Source organism: Neocloeon triangulifer, unplaced genomic scaffold (genome assembly GCF_031216515.1).
Source record: "Neocloeon triangulifer isolate White Clay Creek 2 clone unplaced genomic scaffold, ASM3121651v1 ptg000014l, whole genome shotgun sequence".
Taxonomy (NCBI): domain Eukaryota; kingdom Metazoa; phylum Arthropoda; class Insecta; order Ephemeroptera; family Baetidae; genus Neocloeon; species Neocloeon triangulifer.
The window spans coordinates 4,272,455-4,291,048 of NW_026775556.1; the positions used below are offsets into that span (position 1 = coordinate 4,272,455).

Consider the following 18,594-nt stretch of genomic DNA (forward strand, 5'->3'; position numbering starts at 1 on the left):
GAATGCAAAATGGGTTGAATGAGTTGAATAATAACTATAAAAGAAATTCGTCATTTTTTTACTTCCTATAAATTCGCCTGCCGTTTTTCCTTTTTATCTTTCTCTCAACGCTTTAAACAACCCTCCATTCTCAATAGTTTTTTTCTTTTTTACTAGAAATTTTGCTCTCCTCGTTGGCCATGGAGTAATTTGGCTTTTGCACAACTGTCGATGGGTAAAAGGGTTGAAAATAGCTGCGGATTATATTGCGGGTCGATCGCTGGATGGTGACGGCTGCTGTCAACCGCGGCCAAAATTTGACGGCTCGCCGCGCGACATGTGTCACGGCCAATACGTGTCAAAATCATTTTGCTCAGGGAGACATAATTTTCAATATTCGATTATGTCCGCAGTTCACTGACACTAATTTAGAGAAGAGTGTATTAGCCAGCATCGGAAAGTATTGATGTTTTATTTATTTATTGATTTATCATAAATTTACATTATAAAGTGACCCTCAAATGTAAGTATGCGCACTTATGTATAAAATAAAATATATTACCATTATTTTAAATTTCAATCACAAATTTTGAAAAATAAAAAGTTTTAATTTTTTTTTTTAATACTTTTCAATAAGATCTATTACTTTTTTTTACAAGATATGTTTTTTTTTTAAACTTGCAAATTCATTTTTGTTATTACATAATATTTAAGCAGTAAAATATTATTATATTTTGGTGCCTATACTTGTGAAAGAGTGTGTGCAGGTTGGCTGAAGTGAGTATTTCCAGATCGCACAACACTCACTCGACCAGAGAGAGCGAAATTGCGATCGTCAGAAGTTTTGGCACGTCTGGCGGTGAGAGGAAAAATTTCGTTTGGCTCGGAATAAAAATGAAATCCCCTGGTGATTCTTTGGGAGGGACGCACACGTTTCTCTTTTTGCAGCAGGTACAAATCGCATTCGTGTTACAGGACACAGGGTGTGTCTTTGGCATTTTTAATAAAACACGCAGCACAGTTGTGCCGAGCAAGGCGACTATTGAAGACTAATAGGGGCGGAAGCTGTGAACAGAAGGAATTTTATCATTAAATGTTGCGGCAGAATGCTCGCTTGTAGAACTTTGTTGTTTGCTGGCAAGACGCTGCTCAAAGAAGAATGGGTGGTCTGAGCAGAATTCCACAAGAAAGTGTTGCGCGCCAGCCGAGGAATTTCGCTCTGCGAATACATTGCGGCCAACCACCAATCCAAACGCGAATTTATTGCGTTGCGGCCGAATGAATTTGTTACTGCCCCGAAAACACCCAAATTCAGGCGGATCAACTCAAAATATGTTTCTAGTTGTTAATAAAAAAAAATATTTTAGAAATTTTGATAAAAATTGAAAAATAAGCAAATAAGAGGACAAATTAAATGTGTTATCAAACAAATTAAATTGAATTCCTGCTGCCGATTGAGGATTTAATTAATTTTATTATTATTTTTGCGCATCAAGGAAAGAGAGAAATAGAAATAACATTTCAACAATATTTGTTTTTTCTGGTCTTTCATTTATTAAGCCATTTAGGAATAATCTCAAACTTAACGTACACATATAGAAATCAATACAAAAGTAGGGAGCTCATCTTTTAATATTGTCTCTTATTTTATTAAGGAAAAGCAAATTTTGTTCTATCAAAAAGGTTTTAGTTTGTGATTTTTTAACTTTCAATTATTGGAATTGGCTGCTCTTAAAATAATGAAACAACTATTATTAAATCATGTTTCTTATCCAGCTGAAATTTTTTTCCTCTGGGGAGAATTATCAGCAGAAACACACATTTCATATATTCATTTAACACTTATATTAAAAATCATTTCTTGAGAAAATGAGAACATGATTTATTGGAATATTTGTACATCAAATTAGAGACTGAATTATTATGGCGAAGCTGGAGAATTTAATCTTTTCTGGCGAAATTTATTCAAAATTCCAAATTACTACCTTCTGATTTCTGTGAATAATGAAAGTATACAACAAGTTAATTTCAAATACATTTTTCCAGATTATTTTCTTGGCAGATAGTTTTTTTTTTAGGTACTAGCTGAATTTGATGAGATGAATGAGATTTCAGCTCTTTGTTTTCACTCTTCAGATACTACGCAACACACAGTTTGCTAGTTTTTCTCACATTGTCTAACATTTATATTTTAATAAATCATGTGAATCATGTCCATCGACTTTATTAGGCTTAAAAATAATGATGAATATTTTGCGCAGATTTCTCTTAATTTTTCAATGGAGGTGAAAATTTTAGCCACCTAATTTCTCGATTTACACCTTATGATATAACATGGGAAACATCTTAAATCCATATTTTTTTTAAATATTGGCACACACAAGCAAATGCTGCTTTCACTCAAAAAGAGGCATTATTTTTTTTATACAAAAAGAAGGAAATTCTAAAACGGTCACTCTCACAACAGAGTCAATTACACTCGCTTCTTTTTCTTTATCTGCAGTCGGCGAAAGTGATAATTAGTTGGATAGTGACTGACTAGCTGCACATGACCAGAAGGGACGCCACCGACAGGACCAGACATGTCCTCCACGAAGACCCGCTCACCAAGAAAGAGCCTGTCCGGTTTGGCAAAGTCACTGCAACAGAAGCAAAAACGGATATTTGTCAATCTCATGCTATTTTCGGAATGAAAAACCAATAATTCACAAATTTAATAAAGAATATGGAAGCAATGTGAATTTTTTTCTGTAAAATAATAATAATATTAATAAAAATGAACCAGACGACGGAATGGTTGGGAAAAGGAGCAGACGGCGTTGATTGCCAACTGGGCGAGACATGATTTGTCAGCAATCTTTGTGTCTCTGATCCGAAATTGAATTCGTGCTAAGACGTCGTTAAATAAAGGACCGGCGTGTAATTTGATCTGCAGGTCCAATCTAGAGATGAGCGGACGCGTATAATCTGCTTCGCTCTGCACAATTTTCTCCACTACAAGTTGTGTGTGACGAGACCTGATCAGCTCCTTGTAAAAATTGATGGCCTAGGTTTTCTGCGTTTCTGAATTGCTCTTAGGAGGTGAAACATGTCCTGTTTAGAGCGCAGTGCACTTGATGGCGATTTACTTTTACGGTTATGGTTGGAGCAGTCGTCGAGTGTAACAAGACTGCCAAATTTAAAGCCTGCCAACCGACGCCTCTTTTACGAGCGAGAGAAAATTAGAGTGCGAAGTGACCTAAAATTCTTCGCGTGTTGCAAAATGCAAATTGAATTAGAAAAAAAGGAAAAAAATATCAAACTGGAGTATCGTAATAAATATTTACGAATATTCAATTACGCAGATATTTATATAATATAAAACTGGGATTTTTGTTCCGATGTTTGATGGTATAAAAATAAAAGGTATAAAATTGTACCATTTTTAAATCAAAAGGCAAAAGAATCACAAATATCTATGAATCTTTCCTCTTTTATAATGATAAAAACAATGTTCAGAGATTCAAATAATTAAATTATATAATCACAAAATAAAAATTCATGTAAATTCTTGAAAAAAATTGAATTAATTGTCAATATTTAAAGATTAAAATCATTTAAATAAATAATAAATATTATTCTCTGCCCTAAATTGCGACATACCTCTTTCAGGTTTTGGTTCGATGCCAGCGGCGCTGCTGACCGGCGTGTCCCTGGCGAAGGGCGGCACGTCGATGCGCGACCTGACGACGACCTTGGCCGTGTCCGCGTAGACGCCGAGGACGGTGGCGTCGCAGCGGACGACGACGCGGCTGAGCGCGGTGAAGTGGAACGGCCGCAGCTTGAGCTCGAGGCTCGCCTGCGATGCCTCCGTCCCGTCCGTTGACACCCGCGACTCCCACCGACGCACACCCTCTTCACCCACCTGCAATCAAAGACACGCACACAAAATAAATACACTGAATATAATTGAAATGAGGCGAAATGTAGAAATTTTTAATTCTTTTTAATTATTCAGTCCAATGCTGGAATTGAGCAACAGTTTTTAGAGCTTCTCTAATCATCATAAAAGGGCAGTTTTCTTTATGCATATTTTGTCCCTTTCAAGTCGAAAAAATTCTGCAGACGCAACCTTATCATCTTTTTGTTCTTCAAAGAAGCTTTTTGCTAATCATCTCGGACGAGCGAAGACCAAAGAAGGAAGTAAAAGGACAGATGATGACAAAAAGCAGTTTGATTCGTCGCAGACGCCGCAGTAAATTTGGTCTCTCGTAATTAGATTAACTAGAGAAGCGCGCGTTCAGCAAAACGGAGAGGAACAAAATAATTCCATTTTTCCGCCGACCTTTATTTCTTGTTTGCACGACACGCTTTTCTCTCTGGTTGGTTGGCCGCGCAATTCAATTCCCATTCGGCCGCAATCAATTAAACGGCGCCGACTAATCACCCGCAGCAGCCTCCGCTCTTATTTGCATTTTTATTCAATTTGGCGAAAGTAAATTGGCCTCGTCGCAATTAAATCGGTAGAAAAGGAAACTGGCTTTCCTGCTCCTGTTGGTTTATTTTCCGTCTTCTATTTGTCAACATGAAATAAGTTTATGTCAACGCTGCTCAACTCTCGTGTTTGGGCGCGAAACTTTGCAAATGTACGGTATTCAATTTGAAATTCTATCAAGACGCTTTTGATGGGGCGGAAATTTGAGATTGACTTTGTGGGTAGGAGAGGAAATCAATAAAACGGTATGTGAGCTGTGAATTATAATTGTGATTGATATGCGAGGCTATGAAAATATGTCTGAATTTTACAATTTAAAAATACATATTATTATTAAAATAATATATAATATAAAAAATATTAATATATAAAAAAATTTCTTTCCAAGCTTTTGAAATCTAAATATTGAAGATTTATGTGCCGGTTTTAATGTTTATTAAAAATGCGTCTAAAATGTTAAAATATATCTTGGTGATTAACTATTTTAAAATTTTTACGCATATTTTGCGAGTTCTGTTAGCCTATCTTGATTTCGTTTCCAATCCACACATTTTGGAGAGCAGCAGCAGAGAAAAGGGGTCTACTTGTGTGCGAAACGACTCCTCTTCACTTTCTTTAAGCAAAGGATCAGACCCAAAAGTCGCGACCATTTTTCTTGCAGCACAGATTCAAACTTTCAAGAGTGATTTACCTGTCAGCCGCGCGCGATATGAGAAAGTGTCACTTTTCCATCCGGTTTAATTTAGACTCGCTTCTGAATTATTGCTCTCATATCACGTGCAAATCCTACGGTTTTAATTCATACCTAAAACCATCTCAGCCAAGAGATTGCTGATTCGCAAAAAGCCAGCTGTCTTGACAGAGATTGAAGAAAATATATATTTCTTTTTACTATGATTTTATCTAGGTTCCGTAACTTAGCATTTATTACAATTTGTACGGATTTCCAGAGATGTAATCCCGCCAATTTTTAGATGTTAAATTATCCATCAAAATTTTCAAATATTCAAATTATTACATGCAAGTCTCAAAATAGTGCATCTCAAAATGAAATTTAAAAAAAAAATCGGTTGTGACTTTTTACGCTTTCATTTACTTTTACAATTAAAGCCTCAGAGTTCCCTCTACGTCTCTTCCTCTTGAGAAAAACCTCTCACACACCCCAGGAGAGAACAAAAAGAGTTTCACAATTTACATGCAAATTTGGTCTTATTTTTATTGCAGCCTGCGAAAGCACTTTCTTTCTCCTTGTTCATTTGCGGCGAACCACAATTTTTCCTTTCTCTGTTTCTACCTCACGTGTGACGCGATAAATTTCCGCATTTGAACACCCTGTTTACAAATGGGAGTGTTTAGTTTAAAAGCTTCCGCATGTGAAGTACGAACACATACAAAATACACGTTTTTTTCCAGCCGATTTGTTTTGAATTTTTCATAACTGCCAATACGTTGAGAAGAAGCAAAGAAAATGAAAAATATTTTTCTTTGCATACTTAAAGTTTTAATAAATCGCTTGTTTCAATTGCAATTTACACATTTTCATCTTCATTAAATTCAGGTTGCTTTCTAGTCTTTTAAGAAAAGTACTGGGGCACGAAATATGCAAATGACTCAAGTGAAAACAATCTCAGTAATTCATTCAGGAGCAAGAGGCGAAGAAAGTCAAGAGCATAATAACTAAGTGAGGAAAACTTTGGTGGTTGAAGTGGAATACTTTAGAGAGCCTTCGAATCGCGCGTTGGAGCGGACGATTCATAATTCAAAACTGGCCGACGGAACTCAACTCTCATTTCGCCTGAATTCAAATTAATGCTAATGTCGAGGCGGAAAAACCACTCGAAAGAATTAAAAAGTGGATCCATCACGCTCTTTGGTCTTCAATGGACTGTGCACGCATTTCTAGACTTTAACTTTTTCATTTTTGGGCAGGAATATCTCATTTGTTGACGAATGATGACTATGATGAGATGGTAATAGTTGGAATAAAATGTGACGTGGTTGATGAGCAAAATCAAAACATTTTTTTCTTCAAAATCAGGCCAAAATCCATCACTTTAATGGAGGAAATCGCCATTGACGGTCAAGTTTCTTTGTTACAGTTACTGAGGATATTACAGTAAATAATTTCCCACGTTGCTGTTGCAAAAAAATGGTTAAAATTTTTCACTCTCTAGAATTTTCTCAGGCTCTTTGGTCTGTTGCAGCTTAAAAATAAAAATAATGTTACTTAAATGAATCAGAGACGAATAGAGACCATTTGTTTGAATTAAAAAGCAGGTGTGCAAGTTTCTACTGCAGAAAGTAAAGGACGTTATTTTCAATTTTCCCTCTAGGAATTTCTGCTGGTCATTTGATTGTCCTCGCCAGTCACATGATGAATGGCTTGAACTTTCTTTTGATTAATCGTTTGTCGCTTCTCATCCTGCTAATGGCTTTTCTCGGCCGTCTGTGATTTTGCCAAGGGAAAAAACACACGTGTTTAATCCGTCCTCACTTTTATTGAAACCAATAATAAATTATGTACTTAGCTTGTATTGGAAATTACCTTCTGAATATTTAATCCCCTTAAAATTAAAAAAAAAAACTTTTGAAAATGCTTTTTGCTTTATTATTTAGAGGCCTAGAAGGTTGTAAAATTTTTGAAGACTTAGAAATACTGAGAAATGAATAATTCATTCTATATATCTCGGATGCATTTCGTTCGTCCAGCTCTGAGTTGCAAATTGAAATTTACTCCCCTCGCGAGCGCGATTTCGACTCTGAAGGTTCCATTTTTCAGCTGGCGAGGCACATTAACATGCAAACATCATTTCGCGCAGCATCCATTAAAGGATCTCGCAAAATGTCCGGTCGGTGGTGTGCAGGAAAATGGGGCGTAGCATTAAAAATGCGTGTCTAATTCACGGCAACAAAATCCATTTCAAGCTTCTCTCCAACACAAGAACCGACTGCTCTATAGTCGCAGCCACTGAAATCGATTTGAGCATACAAATAGCTCACAACAAAAGTTTTTTCACTCAATTCACTCAAATTAATTGCAGCATGTAAAGATTTACAATTGCATTGATTAAAAGATTTTAATGATTCATTTTTTTTTTTTATCAAACCGGTAAAATTTTCTAAAGCTGCAAATGAGAACAAAAATAAGTTTTTTTCCATATAAACACCAAAAAGAGCATTATCAAATATTTTTCATTTTCAAAAACGCTCCCTTTTTCATTTTAATATTTTCACAAATTCAAGAGAAGATTTTCAAGCGAGCCGTTTCAACTAAAAGTCTCTTCATTCCCTGGCCGCTCAAAAGTTGCGAGCGATAAAATCTGTCGCTTCTCTCTTTTGTGCAAAACTCCGCTGTTCTCCTTTTCCGCTGGAAAAGCGGGAGAGACACGACAAAAATTAAGAGAATGGAGGATGGGTTTGGCGACTGCACGCAAAAAATGGAAATGGTGTCGTTTCGAATTTCCACGACTCCCAGGTCGCCAATCCGGCCACACTTGTTGTCCGATAAAAAATTCAGTTTAATTAAAGCTGCTTGTTAAAAATTCGCAGACTTGTGATTGCACATTTTATGAGGCTGTTTTCAGCCAGAAGAGCAATCGGAATTACAGAGAAATGTTCGCTTTTTCTCACAGGAAGAATTCCCTTTGATCTCAGTGGGCGTTAATTGCTGGAAAAGGTCTTTGATCCCAGGGCACGCACAAGGCCCCACTCTCAACGCAAGAGGAATCGGCCACGCGGAAACCTTTTTGTTCGACCACACTGGCCACCAAAACGTACACAATATTTAAAAAGGCAACGCGTTAATATCAAATTTTTTTAAATTATGAATGGAGGAGATAAAAATCAATAGATAATAGATATAAAACTCATATTTTTGTGAATTTTAAAACATTAAAAAAAGAAAAAAAAACAGATTATAGCATTGCAAGCCGTTAACTTGACTGGAATCAAGGCAAAATATGTTATTAAATCAGCCACAGACGAGTTCTGACTTTATTTCGCTGCAACAAAACAGGCAATCAATAAGGAATGTGTAGCACCTGGAATTTTCAAGCTGCACTATGAATGTAGTATTTTTCTGTGCCATTGAATGGGGATTAACGGAGAAGGAATAAATTGGATTTTCTTGGAAAGCAAAAAAGTTACATTTTCCTCTTTATCCAGTGAGTTGCATGCACTTATTTCTTATTTGCATTCTGTTTAAGAAAAGGTGGATTTGAATTTTATTGCATGCTGGCGTGCGCGGATTATTCAATTAGATTTATTTCCCCTGTAAAAATACATTGGAATAAAAAAACGACATAACAGTTCACTCCAGGTTATATCCCAGAAGTTTTTGCCATGGACGGTGCAAGAGTAGTCAAAAATGATTATTATCCTTGTCATATTGCTAACGTTTCTTTTTCAATTTATTACAAAAACGTTCTTTGCTAAATTTTAGATTCCTTTTGAACAACATTAAATTTGCCTATTGTTTTAAAATTATTAGTACCGCCGTAAATTCAAAATATAATGTCTTCTTTTTTTCAAAATTTTAAGTGATTTTAATTAATAACAAATTATTCAATACTCAAAATTGACATTTAGACTAGAAATAATTTAATTCAAATTTGCAGCGTGTGATCAGAAGGTAAACAATTATTATTGGTACTCACAGGCATATCATTGACATAGAACGTGAGATTGGCGGGCGGTCTGGAAGGGCCCGAGCTGCAGTTAGCCCTGAGGAGGTCACCCACTTCGTAGTCAGGTCGCTCGGCAGTCAGCAAAGGTCTCTTTTCAGGCAGGGCTATAAAATCAAAGGGTTAGCTTATATCTTATAGAGCAAGAAAAACAAACTATGGGTCGTTTTTTGAAGTATTAAAAAGAGAATAATTAATTTTTTAACCGCCTTATACTTTTAAAAAGAAGGAGTCACAATATTTCATTAATCTTGATTTTTTTTTATTAGAAGAGTGAAATAATACAAATTTTTTAAACAGACAATTAAGCTGCAAAACCTATTTTAATTTTAAATAGCATACAAAGAAATATTTGAGTAAAGAGATTATCAAAAAGTGTTTCTCACCGACGACGGTGATGTATTGCGAGACGAAGGCCGTGCTGAAGGAGGGCGCGTCGGCGGACACCTCGCAGCTGTAGTTGCCGGACAGATTGAATCCCACGTCCACCAGTCGCACTTTGTTGCCGTCAGACTCAGCATTCTGCAAACAAATAAAATACATTTTATTTCTGTCACAATATTTTATTTGACTTGATGTAAGATGTTGTGTATGTGATTTCATTGTATCTGAATTGAGAATAAATAAATCAATCAATTTCAAGGAAAAATTTGGATTTCGACGTTTATAAATTTAACGCATTTGAGCTTGAAAATATAAATGTGCCGGAATGTGCAAATTTATTCCATCTGCAGTTATAAAATATTCTTATATTTTGTATACTATCGTCTTTTGTCGTAGAGAAGGATAAAATTTATAACTGTATTGTTATTCTACAACTAAGATTAACGTTTCACGTATGTCACATTATCAAAAGTTTTTTAAATTTGAAAAAAAATCTTACACTTTTCAAGGTTTGTATTTTCAGAATTAATAAAAGAAACGTAAAAATATGTAGTAAAATGCACCTGGCTACTGTAATTTTATTTCGCATGTGATAAATTTCATGTTGTGCTTTTGGCGTGTGGCGACGACATTCTTGTTGCCCCACTGCTGCGAGCGAGTTTTACTATTGGAATTAATTACAGGGCGTGGTTTCATAAAAAGCGCATCAGCACCCTGAAAATAAAAGCAGCGTATCTCATTTTTGCGGCGTCAAATTTATGATGCAACCATTGTAGCCTGCTAAACCATTTTCATCCCTTTCTATTTTATCATTTTCCGCAGAAGAGGACGTCTAAAAAAATTCCGGTGGAAAATAAAACTTGAATTTGTGTAACTAGCAAACAAAACCGTACGAGTCCAGATAAACTGAATTCAGAGGTGTTGCAAATCGGCGGCCCCAAGGGCATAATGGACAGCTGGACACACATGCTGTGGTTCTGTTTAGAACTCAAACGCGATATAAAATGAAATTGCCCAACTGCCACCGCGGATCAAACGCAATATAAACAAACATCGTGCCAGTCAAAAGGAAAAGAAGCCTTTGAAGTTTAAAAATGGGCGACAGTTGTAATAGACAGTGACAAGAAACGCAAATTACAATCTGATCTCCTTTTGCCTGATTTTTAAACTAAAGCCTTTATTTAGTTGAAAAGTGCCTTCATTTATTGTTAAGTTAATTTTAATTTCTACCTATTGTTTGTCTTTTCTTCTTTGAAATATTTAGTTCTAATAAAATTCTGTTCACCACACAAATTCACATTGAGAAAAAAGTGAATAATGCATTAAGCCCAACACCTTACTTCAACGCTGAGATAGAAAGGGGATCGATTACTTCATTAGAGTGTCAAGTACTATTATATTATAAGAATCCATCAACGTCGTTGTTTTTGGTTAAAAGCTTCTGCGTTTCTCATTTTACACAGGCACAGAAGAAAGTGGTGAGTGGATGAAAGGGTTGCTTTGAGACTCGCACAGATCAAAAAACTCAGAGGGTTGTAAAATAAACATCGCGCGCTCAAAGGACCGAGAAAGAGTCAACTTTCAAATGCAAAACAAACTTCCAGTCCAGTTTATCTGCAAAAAAAAATGTTTTTTTTAAGAGTCAGGCTAAGATAAATCAGCATGTGCCCTTAGTTGGAGGTTCAGATGGCACAGCTTGAGCTATTTTTTTTATCATTATTACCTTTATTGGTTCAATAATCATTCATTTTTTTAAAACTGTGGATAAATATAAAACAACAAGTGAATTTTCATTTATAATATCTCGTATCTCGTGCAAATTATGATTTATCTGCCGATGTAATTTTTCTGGATTGATATAAGGCGTCAAATCAAGATGCAGTTTCAATTTTGATTCTGACCCCAGCCAAGGGTGGTTATCGATCATATGTGTCAAAGTTCATGGTACTCACGTCAACGTGGAGGCCGTGGAAGGGGAAGAGCTTGGTGGAGGGGCTGTCGACGGGCGTGTGGCGGAAAAACTCGCGGGTGCCGCGGTACCACTTGACCGAGTAGAGCGGCGCGCCCTCCAGGTCGTACTCGCACACCAGCGTGACGGCGCTGCCGCGACGCACCACGCCGCCGCCCGGGCGTGTCACCAGCCGCGCCTCCTTCACCGCCAAACCTCCTGCAACACAACAAATTGCCAAATTATTAGACCAAAATATTCAAGTCTTGGGAAAATTACAAAAATCAAATTTTAAGCCAAATTCCAATTTAAACATGGTACCAGGAGGTTAATGTTCTATTTAGCGTTTGACGAATCTCCTCAATTAACAGTCAAAATTTTCGCTTATAAATATTAAATTGACGTAATTTCTCAAGCTCCACTACTTTTTGAGTCAACATTATATCAGGCCCTTTGAGTTATTCCTCGTGAAACGTAGAGCGCCAGGTAAATTGATTAAATGAAACATTTCAAACTCGATCAAAACCTAGTCTTGGGTATCCCGTCAGCTTAAAAATCCACTTTCGCATATTCAAAAGCGCTGGCGTGGTTTTTTGTGCCAACCAGAATAAATTTAACAAGGCATGTGATGGAAAAAAATCTAGTGTCTACAGCCGGCTGGTTTTGCTTGAAACATTTCCTTCCACGTTTCAACTGGTGTGAAACAAAAAAGAAATTTGTATTTACTTTACAAGCATATTTATACACCCTAAGTACAATCTTGTTTGTAGGAAAAAGATCGTTAATTTATTCATGAAAGGAGAAAAGCGAAATTATAAAGCAAGCAGAATTACCAAATTGATGCGACAGAAAAACTTCTCCGCTCCTTTCCTCAAACGCAAGCAATGCGAGAGAGTTTGTTTAAAAGTCTCTCTTTCATCATCAGTACACAGAAAAATTGCCCGTTTGTATTTATTCTTGTTTCCATCGATTTTTCTAAGGTAGCGTCAAAACTTTCAGATTTGATGCCATTTTCATCGCCATTATAAAATTAGCAAGCAAAGCAGAGAACCAGAATGTGTGTTAATAAACATAGTTTTGAAACTAAATTTTTATTCAAACACGAAAATAATAAATTCTCACCAGTCGATTCATAGCCACTGGCATAAGAGCTGCTCGCGGAAAAATACTAATGGCCGCTTTTGTGACGCGCAAGCCAAATTGATTTTAGTGCTTTTCACTCTCCCATTATTGCACTCGCTGATAAACTGCCGAGTTTTTAAATTGAAAAATGCACTTGATGTCGCGTGAAAATAATCACGGTCGGCGAATCCTGTTGCTCTGTTGAAAAGTCAACCACCGCTTTATTCAACACTTTTAAATATTTTGACTTCATATAAAATTATATTTTAGTTTCAATATATTATAGCTGGCATTTCATACTGATTTTTTAAAATTTTATTTAACTATGAACTCTTTTTACTGCGTACGGAAAATTGTGCGAATCAAGGGATGGCCGTGTGAATGTGAAAAAAACGTTGAATGGCTGATGAAAAATGCATGCAGTGTGTTCAGCCCAAGTGAGAAGCCCGTCCAACACACATGGTGCAGTCATTGTTGTGGTTCTTTGTGCGAAATGTCGTCTGCCAAAACCCCAATCCTTTCCTCTCTTGCTGGTCTCCTCCCGATTTCAAACCAAAATATAAATTCAGTTTAATTCAACGGACTATAAAGAAGAAACAAAAAGCGAAATATATGTGATATTAAATTTAAATTAGCAGAGAGGTCTGAATTAGGCTGCGGACGTAAAATTAATCTTCTGTTGAATAGAAGAGCTTTTGCTTGGAAATATTGATGGCAAAATGCGTTGAAGCAAAAATATATTTCATGACAGAAAAAAAGTGTGGCTGGGATGCAATTAAAATTTAATCTGCTCTTCCCAAAGAAAAGCTGCTGGTGTGAAAAAAGCTTTGGTGGCGGAAGAAAAAAATTAAGACGCAAATGATGAGTCTCTCGTCCCCCAGCCGCACATTAATTCACCCTGCGTGGAAAATGAGGAAACGCAACAGAATAGAGGCGGCAACACGCAAAACACGCTGTGAAAAGGCATTTCCATCTCTTCAGAAGCAGCAGCTTGGCAACGGAATATTCAAGTGCCTGCTTCTGCTTTTCTCCACCACCAAGCGACTCACAAGAGCTTTTTCTACCACCGAGAAAAAATAACATAAAAAATAATATCCTGCAGTTATTATGTGGAGGAATTTCCATGTTTGGAGATGCTGCGTGTTAAATTCTAATCAAGAGCTTTAATTGCTCCGAAAGATAATATGAAACTCGCAAACGGGATATTATCCTCATCTTGTCCAATTCTTTTAAAAGACATATGCATACATACTGATGATTTTGCTCATCTGTTCGCTAATAGGGGTGATATCAAATTAAAAATCATAATTTAAAGTAGGTTATTTTGCGGGATTTCCATCTCATAGATCAAAGGTTGATGATGTGATGCGGTTTTAAGCTTTGAAGCTCTCAACGGAGCAAAGGCAAAATTAATGTGCTAATTATGGATTATGGGATTCCACATTTATTGTACTCTATGTTGTACAATAATTACTTAAATTACCTGCTTTATGGTGTTCGATAAACCATTATTATAAATTACTATCCGGTAATACATTAAAAATTAGCTGATTTAGAATCAGAAAAACAGTTAAAAAGATTTCATATAACAACAAAAACATTAGAGATTACAGAACACTCTAATCTGCACTAATAAGGTAAAAGGCAAAAAATACACACTCACTGACAATAATTTAACAAAAAACTTCCACAAAACAATAAATTTAGTTGCAAATTTAGACAAAAAGTTTAGTTAAAATAAATAATTTTTGATTTCAAAATCATATCATGAAACTAAAAAATTTTGAGTCAAAATGATTTAAATTTGAAAGGATAAGTCGTCTAAAATTAAATTAAACAATATCTCCGCTACATAGATATTAAAATGAAAATATGTGCACTTAAATTTCTCACGTGCAATAGCAAATTCCATATTTTTTAAATGTTTCAAAATATATTTATAAGCGGGTTTAAATTTTATTATGTAATAGCATTATATTTACACAAGCACTGATTTAAATCAATGCGTTTGTTTCCTTTGCCGAGAGCTACACATTGAATTTTGTGGTATTGTTGTTTTCAAATTATAATTGCCACCCGGGGGGCTGTTTGCCAATATTGAACAGATTTTGGGGAATTATTCAAAATTAATTGCATGATTTGGTATATTCTATAATAAGATTATATTTGAAGCTGCATGTTTATCTAATTTGAATGTCACAGCCTTCAGCATAGGATAATTCAATAACATCAATACATTCGCAGGTTAATTTAATTGTAACTTTTCAAAACCCACACGCAACATTTCACTCATAATTTAATCTGAGCCAGCAGCCGCATCGTTTCATTTACCGCTGGCATTCATCTAATCGGTTCTATATAAAGCTACTATATTTTTAATTTAGAAGTTTCCCGTCTCATGTGAGCGTGCTTTTATCATTGTGAGTGTATATTTGGAAAAAAAAAACTCGATTAAATATTATAAAGTGGTAGAAATTCTCATCCGTGTCAGCGTCTCTCGTCTTTGTGCAAAGAAAAGAATATCACAATAACGCTGTTAAATTTTGGAGCACTTTTCTGCGTTTGCCATATGAATTAGGAAAAACATACATAGCCGCGAGACTAGCGAGAGTAGCGAAAGAAAAGTGCTGTGTTTCGTTTCTGCTCGGCTCTGTTGTGCCTCGTCCTTCGTCGTGAAAAGAAAAGGCCAAACAATGTAATCTCTCTCCATCCACCACATTTTGCCTTTCAAGAGAAATCTTTTGGCTAAATGCCTTCAAGATTTACGAGCCTCTACATTTTGAATCGACCCAGGCACACCCAAATGAATTCCTTTTATTTCTCTTTTATAGTTTTTTCGCCTCCACCTGCGAATAATTTCGCCATTTTTCAGTCTGCAAAGGAACGCAATTTGGAAACGCGTCAAGTGGAGCGAATAATTCACAGCCACTTTATAGCTTTCTCCAAAAAGGCGAATCTTCTCATGCGAAGTTAAATATTTATCCAGGGACCCAAAATTATAAATATTTTTAACTTCCTCGCGTCTCCGGAGAAAAGCAATCTGCGTGCTTCAAAAAGGAATTTAAAATTTTGTTTACCTTGGCTGCGAGGCAATTAGCGGAAATTGCAAATTCCGGGCCTTGCGCAAACACACGTCTTTTATATCTCCACTAAAAGGAATTCTAAGAATTTTCTAAAATATTTTCAAACTGAGGGAAAATTAGCTCCCAACGTAGAGAGCTCCAAAATCACCAATAACCTTCTCGCTAATTTGATTCTTCTTTGTCAAGTGAGGGAGATAATTTCATTGCAATTTCCTGCCTTTGAGGCGGACAAAGGGTCGGTTCCCATCTTTTGTGCACCGCTAATTGGAAAAAATGGCCAATCAAAAACAGCTTTCTCTCGTTTTTTGGTCCCTTGAGGAGAATTAATTATTATTGATTTGTTACCCTTAGAAAATGAAATGTACAAATCAGTTTTAATCCTTTGTGGAAATTAGGGGAATTTTTATTATATTCTTAATAGTTGTTTTGAAACCTTCCGTGAGATTGTTTTGCATCTCACCGTTACTCCAAGTCTACACCGCAACACATCATTATGGTGGGAAAATAGGCAAAAAGGAGGAAGTTGGAAAAAGCAGTAGGCGTTTATTTGTAGACTGGGAGTTGGAAAAGGCGGCGTTGGAAATTGGCACCGTTTGTCGGCGGAAATATCGGAGCCAACGTCAGCAGTACCGCCATATCGACCACTTTGTATGCGTTCCCCGTCCGAGAGTAAATGACGATGTTGAGCAGCAGGGAGGGTGTTCCGTCGCGAGACAGAACCACAATCAGCAGTCGGAGAACATAAGATGCGGAGAATACTAGAGAACAGCAACTTCCTTCATGTCGTTAAAATTAAAATTATTATAGGAAACGTTTATACCATGTTTTATTGAAATGGTAAAAAGTCAATTTCAACAGCCTGGTTGTTTATCACAAACTTAATTAAAACTACTTATCTGTTCTTTTTCGTACGCAAGTATACATTACAAAGAGAAAAAATTTTGCTAACATTTTTAAAACATCAATTTAAAATTTATATTAAGCAGAAGTTATTTCAATTCAGTAAAGATTAACTTCAAAAATCGCTCCTTAGATTCTGAAAAAGAGGAAAGTTTTTCATTTCCAAGCTAGACGAATATAAATGTAAAACTTGCACGCGAGGTAAAAGAGGTTGCAGGTCTATGGAGTGCCTTTACTGCAGCGATCAAAGCGCAGCTGGCGGCAAAATGACAAAGAGAGACTGAAAAGCAGCTCTGGAAACACAGAGGACAATAATGTAATATAGCTCATTGAGATGACAGGCTGAGCTTGCTCAACGTTTATTTTACTATTTTGAAGTTATTATTTTCTTAAATTTTAAACAAATGGTTTCAATAGAGTGTTTCACTTCACTGTGAACCAGAAGAATCATTATCATAACTAGGATTGCGCTATTTTAGAAAAAAATCGTCTTTAACAGTAGACCTGTCGGCGCCTTTAAAGCAAAGAAACCGCAGACAAAATTCGCACGTGCAAGGATTCCGTGACTGATTGTCGCCTTTCCGTGTCCCCCTCAGCAAGTGTACCTTTTCCAATGTTTGTTTGCGGCGAGAGAATTTACACAAAGATCGGATTTATCCAAGCGAAATTCCGCAGTCCCCTTGAAAATTGCGTTTTGTACTTCAGCCAAGGTTTGCTCGGCGAAATTATATTTGCGCAAAACGTGCCAGAGATTAATTCTTTCTTGTGTGCAAAGTTTGCTGCAAAGGGCACGTTTTGTGCGCGTGAGAGAAAAGCACCAAAAGTTATTGCGGGGTAAAACCTCAAATGAGGCCAGGAGGGGTGAATGTATGCAATGTAGCAAAAGCTTCAACGTTTCTCTTAAATTTTTTGTTTAAAAGAAATTGCGTTGAAATTTTCACCATAAAAATTGGTAATAAAATTAAATCAAGTATCAAAATAATTAGTGGCTTATCATGTACAAGTTCAGTCATCAATAATAAAAAAAAAAAATAATGACGGTTTAAATATTAAAGATTTTTATATCTGACTTGGTTACTGAAAGCATTCTAAAGAAGATATTTTTGCACTACTTGCATGTTCAATCGATTTTCACGTCATGTGGAATTTCAGAGTTGAATGCACGTCAGCGACAAGAAGCACTCAATTGCAAAGTTTTCCTTGTTCTCTGGTGTAATAATAATATCCTCTATGTTAACTCGACAGAGCAATTCCTATATTGTGAGGGGTGCATTGTGGCTTTAACGAGAGAACGAGTGGTCGGAGCAGTTTTGCAGCGACAACATTCTGAGCAAATTCCAAGCAATTTCTTTCTGCAAAAACGGATTCTGTGGCAAATCGTTAGGCACACAACTTTTTATGTAACTTCTTATTCACAATCAACTTTTAAATAACTAAAGCTAGAAATTATTTTGCTCCGCTTTTAAAAAATATTTAAATTTCACTACGGTTTGTTTACAGGTCTTTATGAGGTCTTTATTCAAATTTCCCTCTGATAGGAGCTGTGTTGGACGGCGCTTGAAAAGTTAGAAATGTTAAAAATGCAATATTGAAAATGCACTCTCTGCAAAAGCATCAACTCACTTTTGATACATTCCTCTTTAGAATGGAGCCCTTTGTTTTTTCCAACTTTGAGTGAGATGGAAAAAAACCGACTGGAAGCTTTTAGCTCTTTTAAAAAATCTCGTGCATTCATGAGAGGTGCTATTATATGTTGCAAGAGTATGAATGGGTTTGATGTGTAAAATAATTAGAAATTTAAAATAAAATCATTGATTTACAAAGTTCCATTGGAAAGAAGAAAAAGCCTTTTTTTTAATATGACCTTTTAGTTGATTAAAATTTGTCTTTATTATTAGGAATGTGGGAGATATTCAATAATTATTTCATTATATAAATTAAGTGCTTTTGACAACTAAAAATGTGACCTATATCAAGAAAAAAATAACAACGCAAATATTTTTATTTCAATTTAGAGGAAGA

The 18,594-nt window shown here is 35.9% G+C and overlaps 1 protein-coding gene across 1 annotated transcript in view; it reads right to left on the bottom strand.

The window, feature by feature from the left end:
- Positions 1-1,519: 1,519 nt before the first annotated feature.
- The window catches only part of LOC132200535 (uncharacterized), a 30,462-nt gene continuing 13,387 nt past the window's right edge, over positions 1,520-18,594 (bottom strand). Inside the window, exons 2-6 of the mRNA XM_059626057.1 lie at positions 11,472-11,686; positions 9,522-9,657; positions 9,109-9,242; positions 3,622-3,883; positions 1,520-2,618 (exon numbers count right to left, since the gene is read on the bottom strand). Of these exons, the coding sequence (XP_059482040.1) occupies positions 2,518-2,618; positions 3,622-3,883; positions 9,109-9,242; positions 9,522-9,657; positions 11,472-11,686 (848 nt within the window). The 3' untranslated portion in view covers positions 1,520-2,517. The remainder of the gene's footprint in view (positions 2,619-3,621; positions 3,884-9,108; positions 9,243-9,521; positions 9,658-11,471; positions 11,687-18,594) is intronic.